The following is a 22,031-nucleotide window of genomic DNA, read 5'->3' on the forward strand; positions in this document are numbered from 1 at the left end:
AATATTAGAATTGCAGACTCTAACAAATAAGATTGTTATTGCTTATATTTTTATCGTTTTAACCCTTTATGCTATTATATCTCGTCCTTGCCTTGAAGACATAGCTGATAATTTGCTTATTTGACTTCTGTATATGAAAGCGTAGCATCTACCTGTGTGCCCTTTTAAAACAACTGTCTGACTGACAAGCTTTTACTTGCAGAAAAACTTACTTGCTTTGTATGTGTTAACATGATTTACCTATGGCCCTGTTTAGGAACTGTACAGTGGTGCCTCGCAAGATGAAATTAATTCGTTCCGCGAGTTTTTCCGTCTAGCGAATTTTTCGTCTTGCGAAGCTCGGTGTTGGGAAAGTTTTGGAAAAGCTTCAAAAATCACCAAAGTCTTCAAAAACCTCAAAAAAGGCTACCACACCGCGTTCTATGAGTTGCTCCTCGAAGTCAAGTCGCAACTGTATTAACGGTATTAAGAAAAAGGAAACAAACTTGCAAGACGTTTTCGTCTTGCGAAGCAAGCCCATAGGGAAATTCGTCTTGCGAAGCAGCTCAAAAAACGCAAAACCCTTTCGTCTAGCAAGTTTTTCGTCTTGCGAGGCATTCATCTTGCGGGGCACCACTGTACTTATTGTGGCATCTTATTGACTCTAATAATGGGAAATGTGTGGCTAAAATCCCACTTGACACCCTGAAAATCCAGGGCAAAATGTGAACAGCACTTCCTACCAGGGCTGCTTAAAAACCATCCATGTTAAAAGAGCTTTGCAAGGAGATTCATTTAAATACTGACTGAACTAGCCTTCTTTCTAATTTAATCATCTATTCCCCCAGAGATATTAATTCCAGACATTTATCAGATTTAAAGATTATTTTTTTTAAAAAAAATAAATATTCTGCATGTTTCCCCAGATAATCTGCCATGCCTGTGGGTTTATTTTTCTATTCGTCAGCTGGAGCATTCATTAGTCATTAAGGGACTGGGTGGGTGTTGGGAAGGAGCAGAGGGGAGCAAATATGTTACTGATTATTGGGAGGAGGGAGAAATCAGAGTTGATGGAAGCATATGTCAGAGTCGCAATCCTGACGCCTCTGTATCTTAGCAAAGCAACTAGTAATTGTGCCATAATGAAATGTTCCATTTTGATAACCAGTTAATTAGACAAGACAATTATTCCAAACCCCGCTGACGCCCACAGAACCGCTCTATGTCAAGCGCACATGCTGAACGACAGGAGTAGCTGTTATTGGTAAACTTTGGATTCCAGCCTGCTTGTTTCAAATAGAGCAATGCTGTATAGTGTAACTAATGAATGCTAAGAAAACTGGGCTTTTCACGTTAAAATTCTCCTCCTGTATCACAGGGATTAGGGCAGAACATAAGGTATGGCAGGACATAAATCCTGCCATCATCACCTATCAGCTACTGAAAACAAAAAGCTAATTATTGTCATTAAGAGAACTGAGGACCAAACTAGATGTGATCATTAAATCTTCGCATTTAACATGCAGGTGTTAAAAAGATGCAAAAGAAGCATCAGATGGATAGATAGAGCTAATAGCTATCAGGGTTGCCGCAAGTGCAGAAAGTTGGATTTAATCCTTTCCTCCTGGGTTGTGACCTGGAAGTGAGAACCCTCCTCTTAAAAGTTCCATCCATGCTTGCTGAAGCCGCAATAATTATAAGCAGCTCTTAGCTCATGCCACATGCATTTTTTAAAACCTGCACATTGAATGGAAAGATGCATTAACGTCTTGATTAGTTTGGACACTGGTGGCACTGTGGTCTAAACTACTGAGCCTAGGGCTTGCCGATCAGAAGGTTGGTGGTTCGAATCCCCGCGATGGGGTGAGCTCCCGTTGCTCAGTCCCAGCTCCTGCCAACCTAGCAGTTTGAAAGCACATCAAAGTGCAAGTAGATAAATAGGTACTGCTCCCACGGGAAGGTAAACGGCATTTCCATGCACTGCTCTGGTTTCGCCAGAAGCGGCTCAGTCATGCTGGCCACATGACCCGGAAAAACTGCGGACAAACATAGGCTCCCTCGGCCAGTGAAGTGAGATGAGCGCCGCAACCCCAGAATCGTTTGCGACTGGACTTAACTGTCAGGGGTCCTTTACCTTTACCTAGTTTGGACTGCAGATGGGGCCAAAGGTGTTGCTCCAAGCTTCTCTATCTGGCCCTCAGGATTTTATCCACCCTCTTCCCTTCATCAGCCCTGCTTCATGCCCTCCTTCCATGCTTTCCCCTGGCTGTAGCACATCCTTGAACTCTGGTAGTGATTTCTGCTTGTCCGGATGGAGAACAGAGGAGGATGTGCAACTGTTTGCAGAAACAAGCCCACTGCACAAAGGTAAAATTTAATTTGTTGTTTCACCCACTTTTGTCTCTGGCCCCCCGCAACAGTGACATATGGCCCTCCAAAGGTTGTCCAGAAAAGACAGTGACCCTTAGGCTAAAGGAGGTGCTCCACCTCTATGATAAATGTAGTGGTAGCTTTTCTTGACCTCAGGCTTGGTTGTTCCTGCCCACAAACAGTTTCAGAAAGCAAGCTGCTCTCTCCCCAAATTACTTGTTATAAACACACACACCATGTAATATATATAAATTACTGCATATGGAATTGTTTTAACTGTGTTTACATATGTAACCGTTTTAGTGGTGCAGTAAAAAAACTGCTTGCACATTTGCAAAGCTAAACAGGGTCTGGTCCAGTTTCAAATTGGATAGGGTAAAGAGTTTGCTGCATTGCAGGGGGCTGGACTAGATGACCCTGGGGGTCCCTTCCAGCTCTATAATTTTATGATTCTAATATGCTCTTCCTATATTTTAAATAGCTCTGGAATGCCTCATGGGAAGTGAGACATTCATGAAATAAATAAACGTGACTCTCCTCTTTAACCTCGTCGTGGCAGAGTACCACAGGCAGTGGTGGAGAGATACTGCCGGAACCAGGGATGCTGGATAAGGAAGTAAACTTCCAGACATTTCTCCTTCTAGCATTCTGCACACAAGGGACAATTCAGAACCTTAGTTTGTTCCAAGAGAGAAAGGAGGATCAAACTGAAGAGGAAGTAACAGCATTTAATTATCCTTAGAGATATTCAAAGAAGAGTGAACTCATGCTAATGTTGAACAAAGCAGAAGCTCTTCCACCTCTAAGTAGAAGTCAAAAGAAGTGCGGTGGATCCTTAGAGACTAACCGCTCAATTGTGAATTTAGCTTTTACAGGCAATTGCTAATCATGATGAACATCTGTATCATCCCATGAATGCAAAGAGCGCACTTGGACAACAGGACTTCCCCCTATTCCTTCCCCCTGCCCCCATGTACTCCCTAAACTTGTTCTGGCTTTCCCCCCAAGTCTCAGGAGCAGATTTGGGGAGGGCTGCAGAACACGTGCAGGAAAAGCAGGGGGAGTCCAGTTGCACAAGTGGAAATATTTGCATGGATGGGACAGTTACTTAGCCCTACACTGGATACAAGCTCCAGTCTCTTAGCCATGACGCTATAGCATGCATGATGTAGGATTCATAGAGGTATGCTCTTTCTGCTAACATGCATATTCCTCTGGAGTTCATCTACACAGAAAACTGAGGCGTACTCTGGGTTCTCGCTGGTGGAAGTGTATATAAGGGAGTCACTCAAGTCCAAACAATACAGAAGCGAAGTGCTTATTTGGATGAACCCTGTTCAGTTTATATGAACACAGCAACAAACAATCAGACAGGGGGCTCAACCAGCCCAAAATGAGAGACTGAATCTGGGGTCTTCAGCATGTAAAGCACACATTCGACCACTGAGCTGCAGGCCTTGCCCTAAAGAGAAATAGGAAATCACCTTATACTGCGTCAGATTATTTGTCCCACTAGCTCAGTATTGGAATTTCTGATCGGCAGAAACTCTCTAGGCTCAGGCAGAAGTATTTTGTATCACTTGCTACCTGACCCTTTTATTAACTAGAGATACCAGGTGCTGAACCTTCTGGGTCCTGAGTTATGGTACCTCCCTGAGCGTGAGTAATGGGCTCTTGTGTAAGTTTTAAGCAGTGGTTTCAGAGGGGACCATTTCCCAGCTCTACCCGCAGATGCCCAGGACTGAGACTGGGATCTTCTACATGCACAGCATGCTGTCTACCATTGGGTTATGGACGTTTTCAGTAGCAATGGCCATATCTTTTGCAGCAATAGGGGAAAACCTATCAAGAAAAGCAGTATCAGCATAATTAAATGGCCTTGCATTGCTCCAGGCTACTTCGAGCTAGAAGTAATAAATTTGAGGCTTGCAAATGTAAAAATGAGTGGTATCTTGTAAATGGGAACCACTCTGAAGTTATCATTTAAATAAAACTAGCTGTCAGTAAGCATACCTAAAGGCACAACTGCAGAATGTGGTGATTGACAAGATACGCAGAATGGTTTAAGGATATTTCTGGGATAAGCCCAGTAGTACCAGAGCCTTGGGAGAAGTAGCCTGGAAATGAATGGAAGAGTACTGTCACAACTCGCAAACAATACTTTTCAATCAGCTATTATACAATAATGGAAGAAACACTTTTTAAAAAGTAATAAATGTGCAAGCATTTCTCTTAGGTATCTTCCCCCAGTAATTTCCCATTTGAGGTGCAATGGGGAAAACACCTGCCCGTTTAGTTCCCATTTATAGAACTTCACATTCTCCATGGCTGCATTTAACGGGACAAACTATAGGTCTTGAATAACAAGCAGTGAGCAGAGGGGCAGGGTGGAAATACAGTGCCTTTGAATGAAACCTTTGGGACAGAGAAGAGGAGCTTGTGGTTCTCCAGATGTTGTTGGACTGCAACTTACATCATCCCCAACCACTGTGCTGGCTGGGGCTGATGGCGGTTGAAGTCCAACAACATCTGGAGAGCCACACTCCTCCACTGTGCGTACTCCATTACTCCCTTGTGCACCCATCCATTGATGGTGTCATTTCAACCCTGTATGACATATGCACAGACCCCAGTTCCCTCTATTCCTAGTTTAGTATTATAGGACACAGCTGGAAGCACAGAAAATGTTCAAGAAACATTTCTGATGCTGCCCTTGCTTGGTATTGGTGGGGGCCATGTTGCTGGCAATCATATGATGAAGTTTTGGATTTCACCACTGTTTTATATGGGCAGAGGTGAGAGCTGGTGGAGGGGAAGAAAATAAAAGCTTTGAAAGGAAACAGGAAATTCAATTTCCAGACATTACAAGGGACAATTTGTAACTTAGTGTTCTTCTACCTCTGTGAGTATGCCCAGGATCTCATTGTTCCTCTTTCATGTCAGTCACAGTAGTGACTTTCTTCAGTGTGGTGTAGTGGTTAAGAGTGGTAGTCTCGTAATCTGGGGAACCGGGTTCGCGTCTCCGCTCCTCCACATGCAGCTGCTGGGTGACCTTGGGCCAGTCACACTTCTTTGAAGTCTCTCAGCCCCACTCACCTCACAGAGTGTTTGTTGTGGGGGAGGAAGGGAAAGGAGAATGTTAGCCGCTTTGAGACTCCTTAAAGGGCGTGAAAGGCGGGATATCAAATCCAAACTCTTCTTCTTCTTCTCTTCTTCATTAGCAAAGAACAATGGGGGGCAAGAGAAGGCTGGTTTCTCACTACACAGTTGGGCAGAATATTGCCTGCGGACTATATTTGTATCTTCAGCTCTCTGAGGGTATACACTGGGCTAAAAAGAAAATCAAATCAAACTGGGAACCAGGTGGCACATCCAAAATCCTGGCAAAATCCATATGGCAATGCTAATTTCAATGCAAATAAGTGGCTCCCAACCCTCTGTTTGCCTTGTAACATTAATACAGGGGCATAGTAACTCCCTGACTTCAAGCACAAAGTCTGGAAATAGGCCTGGCTAGGAGAGGGAAAAGGATAACTATCCCTCACATTTCCTGCCAATTTTCACCCAGAAACGACCCTCCCAATCTCCACATTTGTATTGCCTCAACAAACTTGGATCTAGGAACATGGGATGAGGTGACATCAAGTTGTAAACTAACTCTGATTTGTTAACAGAGGGGAATCTCAAACCACAGTTCAATCTTAGGTCGTTTCAAAATCATGATACTTGCAACAAATCACAGTTTACGTAGTTCAGATGTCACAGAAGACTGTGGTTAATTCTAAAGCTACTGGTCTCCCCCTTGCATATGTGGGGAAGAGGAGAGAGCTTGCAAGCACAAGGCATGTGCAAGCTCATCTTTAAAGTGCTAACATATGGTTGAGCATTATGTCCAAACTGAGCCATGATGTGCTTGCTGCATGGCCAGAATGGAGGCAGAAGCTAAACATTTCCCCTGCCCTCACCATTTACAGTAATGGTGGTTTTCTGTTTTTCACAGAAGTTAAAAGAGTTAACTAGATAGATCATATATTGGAGGGGGGGAGCATAAAGTGTAAATGCCCTGGAGTTTTAATAATCTCATGTAAGTGATGCAGGATGAGCAGTGATGAACAATTGGAAGTTCAGTGTCAGGGTACACAGTCGGAGTGAGTTGGTTCACATTAAAGGAGAAAAATGAAATAGTCAGAAATGGTCGGCTCCATCAATACAGATAAATAGCTCGGAGCCTTTAGGGGAAAAGGTGTCAAAGCAAGATGTGCCTGTCACTTAGTGAAAAGCATTAAGGAGAATCAAATCATCACATCTAGGTGTTGCCAAATATAAGAAATAGGCAGGCAAAGACTTGGGGACAGCTCCAGTTATTAAAGAAAAGCTGGGCTAACAGACATTTGTTCCTATTTTTTTGCATATATAGGAAGTAATATTAGGAGAGGGTGAGAACTGTAGGCAGAAACCTCAGAATTATCAGAGACTTAAAAAGTTGATAAGTACAGTGGTGCCCCGCAAGACGAAATTAATTCGTTCCGCAATTTTTGTCGTCTAACGAATTTTTCGTCTTGCGAAGCACGAAATCCCATAGGAATGCATTGAAAATCAATTAATGCGTTCCTATGGTCAAAAAAAGTCAAAACAAAGCCAAATTTGGTACAACAACAGTTTATTAACTGCTCTTTAAAGTCACACATACTGTAAAGAGCAGTTCGAAAATTTAAGGGAAAATAAATTAACTTTATAAACAAAACATGTCTTTGTTTTTAGTCAAAGAAAAAAAGTCGCGAGACGTTTTCGTCTTGCGAAGCAAGCCCATAGGGGAAATTCGTCTTGCGAGGCAAATCGCGAACGGAAAAACCTTTCGTCTAGCGAGTTTTTTTTCTTGCGAGGCATTCGTCTTGCGGGGCACCACTGTAATTAAATGACCACCAGGAGATCTTAAGGCTTGGGTTAGCAGATATTGTCATCATCTATCCAATTTCAGTGAAATATACCCGTATATAATGGTGGACAGAGCTGTGGTCATTGCTGTAAGCTGAAGCCAAGCTAGTCAAGACACCTTGGAACAGATTTGGACAGTCCCAGTTCCTCTAGATGGTGCTACTGTTAACCAGTTTTAAGCCTCTTGATTTCTGCTTACGACAGTTGGCACTAAAATAAATAAATAAAGTAAAATAAACCCCTATTTCTTGTCCAGAGTAGGGCAGAGTCGTCTTTGTCTGATTAGATGACTTTATTTCAATCTAGAATTAAGATCTGCTACAGCTAATGTCAAATCAGTCTACTTGGTATCATTGCGAATTTAGGGAGAGATTTGTTTTAAGGCAGAGAAAATACACATTGTGGCAAGGCATTCTGTGAGCTCTTAAAGAGGAAGCAGGGAGCTGAAAGCAGATTACTTGGGGCAGGTACTTCGCTGGATGATAACAGCTGAATTAGCATTTTATTTTTTAGTCAAATACAAACTATCTCTACAGGAACAGCTGCTAAACTATCTGCAAGGTTCAAAGAGTAATATAATAATTATTATTATTTTTTTCTTCACTGGCACATCCTTTAGATTCCTGTGTAAGCCTCTTAGGAAAGGCTATGCCAGCTGGTAAAGAATGAAGATTATAATGTACTCAAAAGCACAGAGGCAGAGTAGTGAAGGCGTTCAAAGTTGGGAGCTCCCCCCTCCCCCGTCCCCATTTGTGCAGAGTAAGACTAATGCTTGAAAGGGTTAAGGCAAGGGAGGAAATTGTGCAACTTGCAGAACAGGTGTCCTTGTTGAAAACCCAAGGACGGGGAGATTGCTAATCCTGTATTCCACAGCATGATCAAATCACCAAGCAACAGATATAAATAAAAAAAGGCAGGAAATGAGGAATTTAGATATAAGTGTGTCAGCGAGAAAATGAAGATTCATTGTGAAGAGGCTGGGAAGAGAAGAAGAAAAAGGAACGCTATGACAGAAGGCACAATTGACAAACAAAAATATTGGAGAGACAATTTTGGCAAAAAGGAAGACAAAAGGCAGCAGCATCTACACTGAACACAGCAGCCCTGTGTTATTATTGTTATTTTACACACACTCCTTTGCATTAGAAAAAAAGATGAGGTTTTCCTCTCTAGGTTTGCTTTGTCATAAATGTGAGCAAGAACTAAACCAAAATAATAAAGCTGCCATGAAAATGAAGCCAGCTTCACTTTATTTACTTCGTCACTGGGAGGAAAGTAAATTTGCTTTGTGGGAGCAGCAGCACCTGTTCCAAAGCACATAAACCTCTCTGGCTTTGATACTTCAAGTGTATGCAGCCATTTAGCAGCCCGCAAAAAACTTAACCCTCTGTGTACTGAACAGTTTGTAGCAGTGCCTGGTTTAGTGCACATCAAAATAATACGTTTCTAACACCCAGCCAGCTGTAGGGAAATATTAGGCGCCCTGGCTTGCCAAGTTGTAGACTAATCATGGCTGCGAGAGGAAAGAGAGAACTCTATGGACTTTCCCTTTGTTAGCCTGTAGACAGTGAAGAGTGTGAAGAGTGCACTGCAGAGTGAAATTTATAGGGGGCTGCTTAAGGGACTGCCATGCCAAACGAAACTGTGCTGATGAAAAATCAGCTGTCATCCAATATGCATGACTCGACAAAGACACCAATTCTAGGCTTCTGTGTTCCAAGTCCTGGGTTCCTGACCACTTGTCTTTTTCTATCTTCATGACAATTAAGCAGAATTTCTACGACTGCTAATCCAGCAAACTAGGTACAATAAATTAGCAATTAATCTGCAAAGATTGCTCGGGTGATTAAACTTGTAGTGATTAAACTACAAACAAATAAATCTCAAAATAAATTTATAAAAGCAGGAAGCCAGTTGCTGAAATCAGCTGCTTCCAAAGGAAGTTCTTAAAACTGTTTTATATCAAGCCTTCCTAAACAAAGGATAATAGTTCAAGGTCTCTTCACTTATAAGGAAGCCAGTTCGCCTGATCAGCTGAGGTTGGGTTTACCCAGGTGGCAAGTTCTCTGCTCACATGGCAAGAAACTGATTGACAGCTGCATGAAAAGCTACTTCATACTGAGCCAGACCACTGGCCCATGTATGGCACTATCATCTACTGGCAGTAGCTCTCAAAGGTCTCAGGTCTTCCATCTTTGTTACTATTTTATCACATTTTATCCCACCCTTCCTCCACAGAGCTCAGGGTGACATAAATGTCCTGCTTTTATCCTAATAACATTCACGCAAGGTAGGTTTGGTTGAATAAAGGCCCCAGGTTACCCAATAAGCTTCAGGGCAAGAGCAGTTACAGGAACAGAGGTCTATGACCAATGCTCCAAATTCTACAACACACTGCCTCTGGCTCCTTTTAACTGGAGATGTGGGGACTGAACCTGGGATCTTCTGCATGCAAAGCACAACCTATGCTGTGATCAGTTGAGCTGTGTGGTTATTGCATGTTACCATATGATGGACATGGTTGTGAGAATCAGGCCTTGGACAAAACAAAGCAAGCCAGTGACTGCTCTGATTCCCAGCATGAGATGAAGAAGATCAAACAAACTCCTGGAAGAGTGATCTCAGGGAGACATCCCATGAAAATAAGGAGATTGCCCACCTCCCACTAGTCATCAGCATCCCTTGCCACTCCAGCAAGGGCTGTGTGCATTTCCAGTGACTAAGGAATTGCAGGCAAACACTATGACTCCCAGCCCTACCAATAATCCCCTCTCCACAAAAATGCAAAGGGGTTGGGAGGTGCCAGGCTGAAGCTCTGGTTAAGTACATAACCAGAGGTACCACTGTATAAGAAAGGAGATTCTAACTAAACATTACTAAGAACATTGTTAAGTGGTACCTTGGGTTAAGTACTTAATTCGTTCCGGAGGTCTGTACTTAACCTGAAACTGTTCTTAACCTGAAGCACCACTTTAGCTAATGGGGCCTCCTGCTGCTGCCGCGCCGTCGGAGCCCAATTTCTGTTCTTATTCTGAAGCAAAGTTCTTAACCGGAAGCACTATTTCTGGGTTAGCGGAAATGTGTAACCTGAAGCGTATGTAACCTGAAGGGTATGTAACCCGAGGTACCACTGTAACAGTAAGAGCTGTTGGGCAGTGGAATGGACTACTGCAGAAGATGGCTGACTCTTGTTCACTGGAGGTTTTAAAGCGTATGTCAGAGATTACATAGTTCTGATTCTTGCATTGCAGGGGGTTGGACTACATGACCCCTGGGGTCCCTTCCAACTCCATTTTCTAATTATTATTTTTGTATGCCACCTCTCATCCAAAGATCCCAGGGTGGGTCACAACAGAAAAACAATTCTATGGCTTTATGGAGAGAGCACATGCATGCTTAGAAGGGTTTCTTTTGTGGACAAGCACAAAATGCATGGACAGGATGGTGGTGAGCTATACCTTGCCTGGGGACAGTGCGTACAGCACCACTCTTTCCATGTGAACTTAATTGTGTGGAGGGAATAATGTTGAATTAGGGATAGGATGAAGGGATCAAATGTCAAATGCTAATCCCAGACAAATCAAAAGCAAAGCCACCCAGGAACTAATCTATTATTCCTTCAACACAATCCAGATCTCAGTGTGCCAAAAGCAGAGATCAACCTCACTGCAGAAATATGGCCACGGAGTATATAGCTCCATATGACTTTAGCAAAAGAAACAAGACAGACTAAAAGAGGGAATATATACAATACGTTCATAACTTTTACATGTGCTACTGTAAAACATGCACGTAAGATTGTTTTAGGGACTTAGACTGTGCCTCTGAAATGCTTAGTAACTACCATCTGCCATGTCTGAAGCAGCTTTTACAGCTTTTTAAAATTGTTTCGAAGCAGGTAAAAGGTATCTGCTTTCATGTAGCCTTTTATGCTTTCTTACTCTTCAAAAACCACTTTTCCTTGAACTATGCTCAATCTCTCCCGCCAGCAGATGGCATGGGACTCTGTGGTCCTCTATAAGTTGTTGGACTACAACTCTGAAAATGGGGGGGGGGGGGTGTGTGCTGCTAATGGAAGTCACAGTCCAACAACCTTTGCTAGGTCACATTTTCCCCACCCCGTTTCCTTCCAGCCCATTCAAGAATGAAACATCCAATAATTATTTTAGAAATTCACCAGACCCGGTACAATCTGAGCTTTGCTTTAGTCTCTTTTCCTGTTTTGCTGACTTGCATTTCATATGACCATGGGAAGGGGTTGCAATTAGGAATCTGATAAAGGATTTATCCCCTGAAATGAGGTCCTCTCTGGTGTTTATAAGGTTATCAAGTTTCTAGTACTATATCAAAGGGTCTAGTGCCAAGGCATCAGTAAGCGGGGAGGCTAGCCCTACGCTGCTCTACATAAATAATTATCTGTACAGGCAAAGAGTAACGGAGTAATCATCAATGCTCCATTCAAGTGAGCTATAAAAGTGCAGAAAGTTAGAAAACTACATCAGAATTAAAAAAGAAAGACATTGGCCTCATTAAAGTTAAACATATTCATGGTACTTGTCACCTACACAAAACAATATAAAATGCAGAACCATTTTCGAACACATTTTAATTTAAATTGGTTTCTCCACCTGCTTCTCCTTTCGTAGATCTAACCACCTGGAACTCTTCCAGTGGGAGGATCTAAACTGTCAGGAAGTATTTGAGTCTCGTATGCCTGCTCTTTTTCTTTTGGCAGGCTTAAGTTCAGTGCAACCACCAGAGAGCACAAAAGTTGCCATTAAGGACAGTTGGTCTCTGAAACTAAACGCATGAAATTACCAATTAGAGATTTTCAGCCCAGAAATGCTGCTACCCATATCCATCGGGTGAGTGGAAGATTTCTCGAATAATCTGACTTTCAGATATTGAGACTCTCTAGCCTTGTTCAAAGCCTAAGCACAACTGGTGCATAGAGACAGTAGCTTCAGGGATAGGCAATGTGGTGCCCTTTAGATGTTGTTGGACTACCACTTTCATCAGCCCCTGTTGGTATGGCTAATAGTCAGAGATGATGAGAGAAGCTGTAGTTCAGCTGGAAGGTACCATGCTGCTACTCCTGCCATAGCTTATGTCCTCTCAAAATTACGAATAAGCAAAACTAGGAAAAATACATTTAGATGATAATCACAACACAGTAATATGGAATAGATACGAAGTTATTCACTGCAAAGCAGGTGGATGGTGATGGGCCTGTTTCTCTGCACTAGTCATCCCTTCATCTTTGCACTTCCAGTAGCAGTTACTGGGGTGAGCATCAGAGGTCTTCGAAACTTGAAGGAGAAACACTCCCACAGACTGCTGTGATCTACTAGGTGCATAAGGGATATTTACTATATTTACTGATGTTTGCAATACCCTGAGTTTTAGTTCTTTTTTAGGCAAGCTTTTGTTGAAGTCACAGCTTTGAAGAAGAAAAGGTAAATTGGTAATTTATTGTTAAAGAATGCCTTGTATTTTTATGCATTGAACCGCCCTGAGACCTACGGATGAAGGGCGGTTATACCAATTTAATAAATAAAATAATAAAATAGAACAAAGCAAAATTGAACGAAAAACAGTGCAGATATGTTTTCTTTCCAAAAAAAGAAAAAGAAAAGCATGACATCATCAAGAAAAACAAACATACTAACTTTCAGCGGTAAGGTGGACAAGGAATTTACCTGTTTTTGTTCTTCTCCTAAACTGTCCCACATCGATGCAACAATTTTTGATACATCCCCAAAGGTAGCATTGGGGTTTTGTCCTTTGATAGCGGCTTGTGTATCTCTGAAAAACAGGGCATAAGCTGACACTGGCTTCTGGGGTTCATTGGGATCCTTCTTTTTCTTCTTCTTTTGGTTTTTGGGCTTTTTGCCCAAATCTGTTAGTGGTCTCTTCTCTCCAGTTACCTGTCAAAAGTCAAGACGGAATTGTTAATTATCACCATTCAGTTCAGTCCTGGTTCAGATTAAAAATTCAAGACAACTTGGAATGATAGGGAAGGTAGCCAACGACTCAAGAAAACTAAGAACCCTTATAAGTAGCCTTCCGTATAGTTGCTTGTGATCTTCCGTTCTTAAGGAAGTATGATGCCACTAAGTCAAGAAAGGCCTATGATTCCTTTTATAGATGCTCCATTCACAATTCTGAATTTTTGACATCTTTACTGTCCCATACTTGATCTTTATATAAACTACTGCAAGTAGTTCTGAGTGCCACCACTTTTGTTGTTATGCTAAGGATAGATTCACACATGCATGTGTATTATTTCATTTATTGTGCAGCAGCTGGATTTATGAATTTGCTTCATTGGAAAGTCCTTATGGTTCATGTAGCATAAGATAATAATATCCCTCTTCAGGTGCCCTACAGCTGACTTTAGGAAAAATGGGAGGGCAGTGGGGACCACAAAGCTAGCCCCAACCCCCAGTCACCATTTTAAAGTGGGGAGTCTGCTGTACTCAGAGAAACTCCCCATGTGTTTTAGAACCTGGGAAAACTAGGAAACAATGAGCAGGGGAAGCTCCCTACTACTTCAGGTGTTCATTTTTCAATTCATGGAGGGTAACCATGACAGGAGTGGGTATTTAGCTCTTCCCTACTGCCCCTCTCATACATTTACTTGACTTTAGATGCAGAACATCTGAAAAGGGCTACTGTAAACATTCTTTCTGAACAGTTTGGTCAGGGATGGCTCATTCATATACAAAAGCCATTATTTAATGGCTGGAAGAAGTGGACCATTTGGATCCCTTCCAGTCAGGATTCAGGACTCATCATGGGACTGAAGCAGCCTTGGTCGCACTGGTCAATGATCTCCAGTGGGTTAGGGATAAAGGTGAGAGCTGTTTCCTAGTTCTGCTGGATCTCTCAGCAGCTTTTGATACCATCAACAATAACATCCTTCTGGACCATCTAGAGGGGCTGGGAGCTGGGGGCACTGTCATACAGTGGTTCCGCTCCTTCCTCCTGGATTGTGTTCAGAAAGTGGTGGGGGGGGATGAGTGTTCAGTCCCCTGGGCTCTCACTTGTGGGGTGCCTCAGGGTTCTGTCCTGTCCCCCATGCTTTTCAACATCTACATGCAGCCGCTGGGAGAAATCATCAGGGGGTTTGGGCTGGGTGTTCATCAGTATGCGGATCATACCCAGCTCTACCTCTCTTTCAAATCAGAACCAGTGAAGGTGGTGAAGGTACTGTGTGAGTGTCTGGAGGTGGTTGGAGGATGGATGGCGGCTAACAGATTGAGGTTGAATCCTGACAAATCAGAAGTACTGTTTTGGGGGGACAGGAGGCAGGCAGGTGTGGAGGACTCCCTGGTCCTGAATGGGGTAACCGTGCCCCTGAAGGACCAGGTGCGCAGCCTGGGAGTCATTTTGGACTCACAGCTGTCCATGGAGGCACAGGTCAATTCTGTGTCCAGGGCAGCTGTTTACCAGCTCCATCTGGTACGCAGGCTGAGACCCTATCTGCCCGCGGACTGTCTCGCCAGAGTGGTGTATGCTCTCGTTATCTCTCACTTGGATTACTGCAATGCACTCTATGTGGAGCTACCTTTGAAGAAGACCTGGAAACTACAACTAATCCAGAATGTGGCAGCTAGACTGGTGACTGGGAGTGGCCGCCAAGACCATATAACACCAGTCTTGAAAGATCTACATTGGCTTCCAGTGCGTTTCCAAGCACAATTGAAAGTGTTGGTGATGACCTTTAAAGCCCTAAACGGCCTCGGTCCAGTATACCTGAAGGAGTGTCTCCACCCCCATTGTTCTGCCCAGACACTGAGGTCCAGTGCTGAGGTCCTTCTGGTGGTTCCCTCACTGAGAGAAGCCAAGCTACAGGGAACCAGGCAGAGGGCCTTCTCGGTAGTGGCACCCGCCCTGTGGAACACCCTCCCACCAGATGTCAAAGAGAAGAACAACTACCAGACTTTTAGAAGACATCTGAAGGCAGCCCTGTTTAGGGAAGCTTTTAATGTTTAACAGACCAATGTATTTTAATATTTTGTTGGAAGCCGCCCAGAGTGGGGCAGTCATCAAGTGGTAAATGTGCATCCAAGAAGGGGGAAAGGAAGAGCAACCTGCTGCCACAGCAACCAAGTAAGGGAAAAGGGAAATCATAGGTAAGTGAATGGCTAAAGGGGGTGGGTGAGTGAGTGAGGCATGGGAAGAAGGGAGTCATCTTCAGCTCATATTACAGTGCTAACTGGGGAAGAAACCTGAGTGATGTAAAGTTCACATTCCAAGCCAGGGAATGGCAGACTTTTGTGGCATTGTAGGAACTGCCATATACCAAGTCAGACCATTGGTCTATCTAGTTCAATATTGTCTACACTGACTGGCAGAAACTCTTCAGAGTTTTTAGGCACGAATCATTCCCAGCCCTTTTTGGAGATGTTGGGCATCCTGTATGCAGAGTGTGCACTCTTATCACCAAGTTGTGGTCTTTCCCATTAGGTAATGGTGTGGACATTTTGGGAGAAAATGCTCAGTAATCTCCCCTCAAATCTAACCTGCCTCTTTTGCCGGGCCCCTGCCTTGATCTTGCCATTGATTTGCAGGCAGGGGCCTGTCTTTGTTGCCTGCATTATTCTGCAGTGAACATCTTGGACACTGAAACTGCTGTAGGAATAAATAATAATAATTCATATTGTACTGTTAACCTTGCTCACATTTTTTAGAGCTGTATATCGTATCAAAGCCCTCCTCAAAGTCTGATTAATGGGTTTGCTGCACTCTTTGCTGCTCATATTGTCACTTCTCCAGAGACAGTAATGATTAGGTTAGTTGAGCATGTCCTCCCCACAGTGAAGCCCAGGCTCTGTTTACATGGCTCCCTGCATCAGCTATGTTAGGACTCTTCACAGCCTGTGGGCTGAGAACTTGCACCGACACTCTGTGAATAAGGGGTGTGTTTGCGTGTGTGAGCAAAAGAGAGGGAGAGAGGCCCTTTCATTTCTCCTTTCTAAGTGGCAGTCAAAGAGTTCTATTCCAACTATGCCTTGGCACTGAACTTTAACCTTCCCTGTTCTCCAGCATCACTCTGCAGTTTCTTTCACTTGTCTCTATGTTGCCGAGATTTACAAATGTCAAAACTGCTTTCTGTGTGGGTGTAGCAATGCTTTCCTTCATTCTCTGTTGCGAACGTCAAGGCTAAAGATCAAAAGCAACAACGTTTGCAAGAAATATCAGATTCTTCTGCTCTGCTTTCCCCCACGGACCTGTAATCTCCCTCAGCGATTCTGGCAAAACATCTCCCTGGGGAGTTTCAAGTTTCTCTCACTAACCAACCCCTCTCACTCTTTTTCTGCCTGTGATCTCTGTAGTCATTTCCAAATCACTGCAGGTTCATTCAACAGTTCATACATTTCACCATAGCCTACTGACAGAAGTTTAAACATCTTTCCCTTTTCTTTTTCCCAGACACATCAAGTCCAGCTTTGAGATCACTGAAATTTTCACCATCAGACAGTCCTTTTTATAAGGTCCAGGAATACAGCAGGAGGAGGTGATAGAATCCTGAAGGGGTAAAACTGCACTGTGCTATGTCAGACTGCAGGGGTGTGGGCACCATTTTTAAATGAGCAACCATATAAATATTCCCTGCCAAACAACAACACTAGCACATGAGGGAAAGGGGCCTGTTCTCTGTTGTGTCTAAATACAGAACCTTACATTTGTCCCTACTGAAATTAATTTTGTTAGTTTGAGCCCAGTTCTCCAATTTATTAAGGTCATTTTGAATTCTGATTCTGTCTTCTGCAGCATTAGCTATCCCTCCCAGTTTGGTGTCATCTGCAAATTGGATGAGCACCCTCTCAATTCCTTCATCCAAGGCATTTATAAATATTTTGAATGACAATGGGCCTAGGAGAACCTCATGGCACCCCACTTGACACTGTTCCCCAGGATGACGAAGAACCATGAATGAGTACTCTTTGGGTTTGGTCAGTCAACCAGCTACAAATCCACCTAACAGTGGCCTCATTCAACTCATATTTTACCAGCTTCCTTGCAAGAATATCATAGTGTATCAAAATATACTATGTCCACAGCATTCCCTTGATCCATCAACCTTGTAACTCCATCAAGAAAAGAAAAGAAATCGAAAGAGATGCCCACCACTACTGCAAGGTACATGGGGGAAGCCATCTTTTACTTTGTACAATTCCCCAGGAAAGGAAAGTGTATTGTGATGTACAGTGGCTTCCTGGAAGTATTTTTATACACTTAGGAAAAGAAAACTGTGCAGCCACAGGGGAGGTATTAGCTGCTGCAAGCAGCTGTAAAATCTTAAGAATGAAAGAGACAGCCCTTGGACCACCTTGTAAGCACTTTAGTTTTTGCAGAACTGGGTGGATTATCCTAAAAGGTCTGCTCACAAACAGGCAAGATGGTGCCAGTTCTATGAACATGTGAAACAAGCATGGGATGGAAATTGTTTGATCCAATCATCCCATCCCCATATCACTTAGAGGGAGGATTATTATTTCTTACTGATGATGGACAATATACAAGCTTGCAGCGATACTTTTTAAAATAAACCATCCGTACCCCTTACCATGAAAATCCAAAAGAGAAAACAAAAGGAGAGGGGAAAGAATCATAGAGGAAATCACTGGTCGCAGAGGTCGGAGCAGAGTACCTACATTATGGTTGGTCCTCAGGCAGTTTGATTGACATCATTTATATACCACCTTTATGCCAAGTCACTTTACAAGTTTAACATGTAGCTTGCCCTGATCACATCATTTAAAGTATTCTGCAGCTGGCTGTATAGTTCTGTATAGATTATGCCTCCAGGTATTGGAACTCCCTCCTTGGAGACATACAATTGCCATTGCTGGCCTTTAGAATCTAGTGAGAGACTTATTTATTCACCTAGGCCTTTGGGAATGAAGTGCCCTGGGACCCAGTAGCTGCACAGGTAGAACTAGAGTACCATAATCCCATGCTTTCCATTTTAAATAGAATTTAAGCTGATGGTCTAATTATGCTACACATGGCTCTGGGCTCTCAGCTGGGTGAAAGAGTGACTTAAAAATCAAATAGATCAAATAACTTTATTGCCTTGTGCTTATTTTTTTTCCAGCTAGCTTGTGGAAGGGATAATGCTGGGGGTGGGTGGGAACAGTCTTTGCACATGTGGAACCACTGATTAGTTCTAGATGACCCCCGGGGTTCCTTCCAACTCTACAATTCTATGATAAATAAAGGAACCAATGAGTTCTAGTGCAGATCGTTATTAATCTGTGCTGTCACCATAAGAACACGGGAAGAGTGCTGCTGGGTCAGGTCAACGACCCATCTAATCTAGCATCCTATTCTTACAGTGGGCAACCAGTTGCCTATGAGAAGTCCAAAAGCAAGACCTGAGCACAACAGCACTCTACTTACTAGAGGGGCAACCTATCTCTGGCCCTTGACGCAAATGTACATCCACAACCAAATCATGTATATAATACAAAAGGTAAAGGGACCCCTGACCGTTAGGTCCAGTCATGGACGACTCTGGGGTTGCGGTGCTCATCTCGCTTTATTGGCTGAGGGAGCCGGCATACAGCTTCCGGGTCATGTGGCCAGCATGACTAAGCCACTTCTGGTGAACCAGAGCTGCACACAGAAATGCCGTTTACCTTTCCGCCAGAGTGGTACCTATTCATCTACTTGCACTTTGATGTGCTTTCGAACTGCTAGGTCAGCAGGAGCAGGGACCAAGCAACGGGAGCTCACCCCGTCGTGGGGATTCGAACCGCCGACCTTCTGATCAGCAAGCCCTAGGCTCTGTGGTTTAACCCATGTCCCTGTACTAGTTGGCTGCGTTGCCCTTTTAGACACAGGTTTCCTTGGATAAAGTTTGTTACTTTGTGTGTGAGAGAGAGATCTGCAGATAGATATAGATATAGATTAGATAGAGATAGAGATAGATATATGCTTGAATAATGGATAGGTAACTAAACACCAAGACCACACAGCAACACAATCCCCACTTCCCTAGAAAAATAACAGAGTAAAGTCAAATGATGCATTTGGAGTCAACTACTAAGCACACAATGCAACCTAAAACCACACACGCAAGAAGGCAGAGCCTACTCTCAAAGGGCAGACAGGCTTCTCTGAATGAAGCTGGATTCATAACTGCTTCTGACACCTCGATGGCAGGTACTTTACGCACTTCAACAACTCTGCTACGTACAGTGGATATAAACTTTAGCAAGAATATGCAATTTGAAAAAAGGAAGGCAAAAAATCACTCTCAAAAGTTAGGACGCAATGAAATCTGAATACCAAACCATTAAAGGGAGGGGGGAGTAATCCAGTATGTCAGTCTGTCAGTCACTCAGCCAACAGGAGAAACTTCTGCAAGGGTGGTTTTTGCAAGTACTACTGCCAAAAGTGCTTGAAACCTGCCGAGTGTAAAAGAATTCATGTTTATTGGGAACAGTCCGAGAAAAGTGGGAAGGGCAGGAATAATAATGTTCTCCGCTCACCCAGTCCTGACTGGCCATTAAGCTCATTTTTAATGTGCTGGCATTCGTCAAATGGACAGCTGCCCACTAGTAACAAGACGCAAGAGTTCTCGCCCTCTTTCCTCCATCCCACCCACAATGCTATTAATCGAAAGAAAGAAACTGGATTGGTTTCTTAAAAGTGAAAGTTTCACCCTATTATTAGGGAGGGGGTTCAGTTAATGTTGACGTTTTACTTTACAAAAATCTAGATGTATATTGCTTTTAATTGTATCTGTAGAAAATAAAAGGGGAGAGAAAAGTAAGAAGATTTGGGTCTAAGAGAAAGCTGCATTCCAAGAAAAGAAGAAGCCAGAATTATCAGGGTCAGGAATATTTGGAACAAGTGTGGGCCCTTCTGAAATCATGGGTTGAGTTGTGGGGAGATGAGTTGTAGGAGAAAAAGAAGGGGAGCAAAGAAAAAAAGAGAATCATTTGTTCTCTTTCTTCCACAGTTCCCCCAGCAGGCCTGCTTAGCTCTCCCACTATCCCTCAGAATAGTTTGTCTTGATCAGCATTGGTTAATACTGGTTATACTGGCCAATGCTCCCTTCCCAACACAGTGTTTTCTGGGGTGAAGGGAGGACTTACTCTCCCTGTTTTCCTGAGGTGGTTGATGAATAGAGGGACTAGCAGATTCTTGTGTAAGGCCCAACAAGGTTTTCCCAACAGCTTACAAGAAAAACAACAACTCACCACCTTGTTTAGGGCAGCAAGGTAAACCAACCCAAACCCACTCTCACCAAAAACTTTGCAATGTTTCTCAAATGGGTTTTTCAGGCAGATTCTTTTCAATCCCTTACCACGCCACTCAATTCATGGGAAAATGCTGGGTTTGGGAATAGGAGCATTGGAGAGGGTATCTCAGAACCCTCCCTATGGGATCCGGTGGAGGGAGTATCTGCCTTCAGTCATTTTCTTTAGGGTCTGGGAGGGGAGATCTCTTGGTGACCAGTCTTCAAAGAGGACTCCCCTCAAGATGCAGTTAAACCCTAGTTTCAGGCTCTCCTCCCATGGTCTCCCAATTCCTTGAATGCTGCAGGGTTTTTAAAGCCTGCTTCCTCTCTCCACCTGTTACTGGACCTCATGAAAACCTGTGTCTGCCTGCTGGGCTGGCATCTGAGAGAGCCCTGTGCTGCCTGGTGCTTCTGGGCAGAGTCCTTTGCCAGTGTCCCAGTTTTGCTGTCAGACCCAGCTACAGACCACACTGGATCCCAGCCGGTCTGGTTGAGGCAGTCATAAAGTCACAGGCAGCATGATGCTATTTGGGAAGGGGCAAGCCCCAGGGGCTCATTGCAGCTACCTTCACTGTTGTCAGCCCTTTTATCAGGGCAACCTGGCCAGCACTTCCCTGCTGCTCTAAATAGTCACTGACCTTGCACTGTGGTTGAATACTTTTGACCTGTGAAAAGCCATCGAAAAAAGGAGGCTCTTTTTGCAGTTACCAAATGTTTTCAAGAAGCCTCCCTCTTTCAGCTCAGCCCTCGTAATAATTTAATTAAGTAATTAGTAAAATACCAAACCAAGTGCATATTGCATTCGGTAATTAAGTATTAAATTATGTGGATGTTGCTTATCGAACGTACCTTTTCAGTTCTGCAACCATTAATTAAAAACTGAATCTAAAGTCTTGAGTAATAAGAGAAAACAGGGACATGGGAGGGGAAACAGTTTTCCTGTGAAAACAGGATTTCAAGTGGTAAAAGCCACAGGCAGAAAATACAGTGCCATTGGGGGTGGGGGGCTCATGCAGCTTTGTGGATAGATTCCCAGTTCTCCTACTGAAGGAGTAAATGCAACAGGGCTAATAGGACAAATTCAAATAAGAAAATGGATTTGCGGCAATATTACTTTGGGTGTTCTTGTTAAAAGGTTTGGGCAGATTTGCCCAGGGGGCTTGCTTAGAAAGTCATGCTAACTTTGTAACCACAGTGGTCAATACTTATGTCACATGCAGAAATAAGTCATGTGATGGTATTCAGTGGTATCTGACCACCAAAAGATGGAATCTATCATTGGAACAGGAGAGGGAAGCATCACTGGCAATTCCCCCACTGCACTTCTCTCACTCTGCTCAGAGCAGACTTAGTGAAGTGCAGGGGGTTGCAGTAGGGTGATTGCCGGAAATTCTCTTCTTCCTCTGCTCCACTCATAGGGTTAGGTTCCATCAGTGGATGGACACCATTCAATACCACTAATACAGTCCAAATGGCTGTGACTGTG

General features: G+C 43.4%; 1 protein-coding gene and 1 long non-coding RNA gene across 11 annotated transcripts in view; one reads left to right on the plus strand and one right to left on the minus strand.

The window, feature by feature from the left end:
• LOC310709159 overlaps positions 1 to 22,031 on the plus strand; it is a 105,284-nt gene that overhangs the window by 37,523 nt on the left and 45,730 nt on the right. The window lies entirely within an intron of this gene.
• The window catches only part of TOX2 (TOX high mobility group box family member 2), a 260,964-nt gene that overhangs the window by 22,933 nt on the left and 216,000 nt on the right, over positions 1 to 22,031 (minus strand). For all 10 annotated transcript variants that reach the window (XR_014527291.1, XM_083508113.1, XM_083508109.1 and 7 more), the window contains one exon: positions 12,984 to 13,211. Coding sequence is in view for 9 of the 10 variants with exons in the window: in XM_083508113.1 (XP_083364239.1) it covers positions 12,984 to 13,211 (228 nt within the window). In the remaining variant the exon portion in view is untranslated. The remainder of the gene's footprint in view (positions 1 to 12,983; positions 13,212 to 22,031) is intronic.

Source organism: Podarcis liolepis, assembly GCF_965112155.1.
Source record: "Podarcis liolepis genome assembly, chromosome: 6".
In the NCBI taxonomy this organism is placed as follows: domain Eukaryota; kingdom Metazoa; phylum Chordata; class Lepidosauria; order Squamata; family Lacertidae; genus Podarcis; species Podarcis liolepis.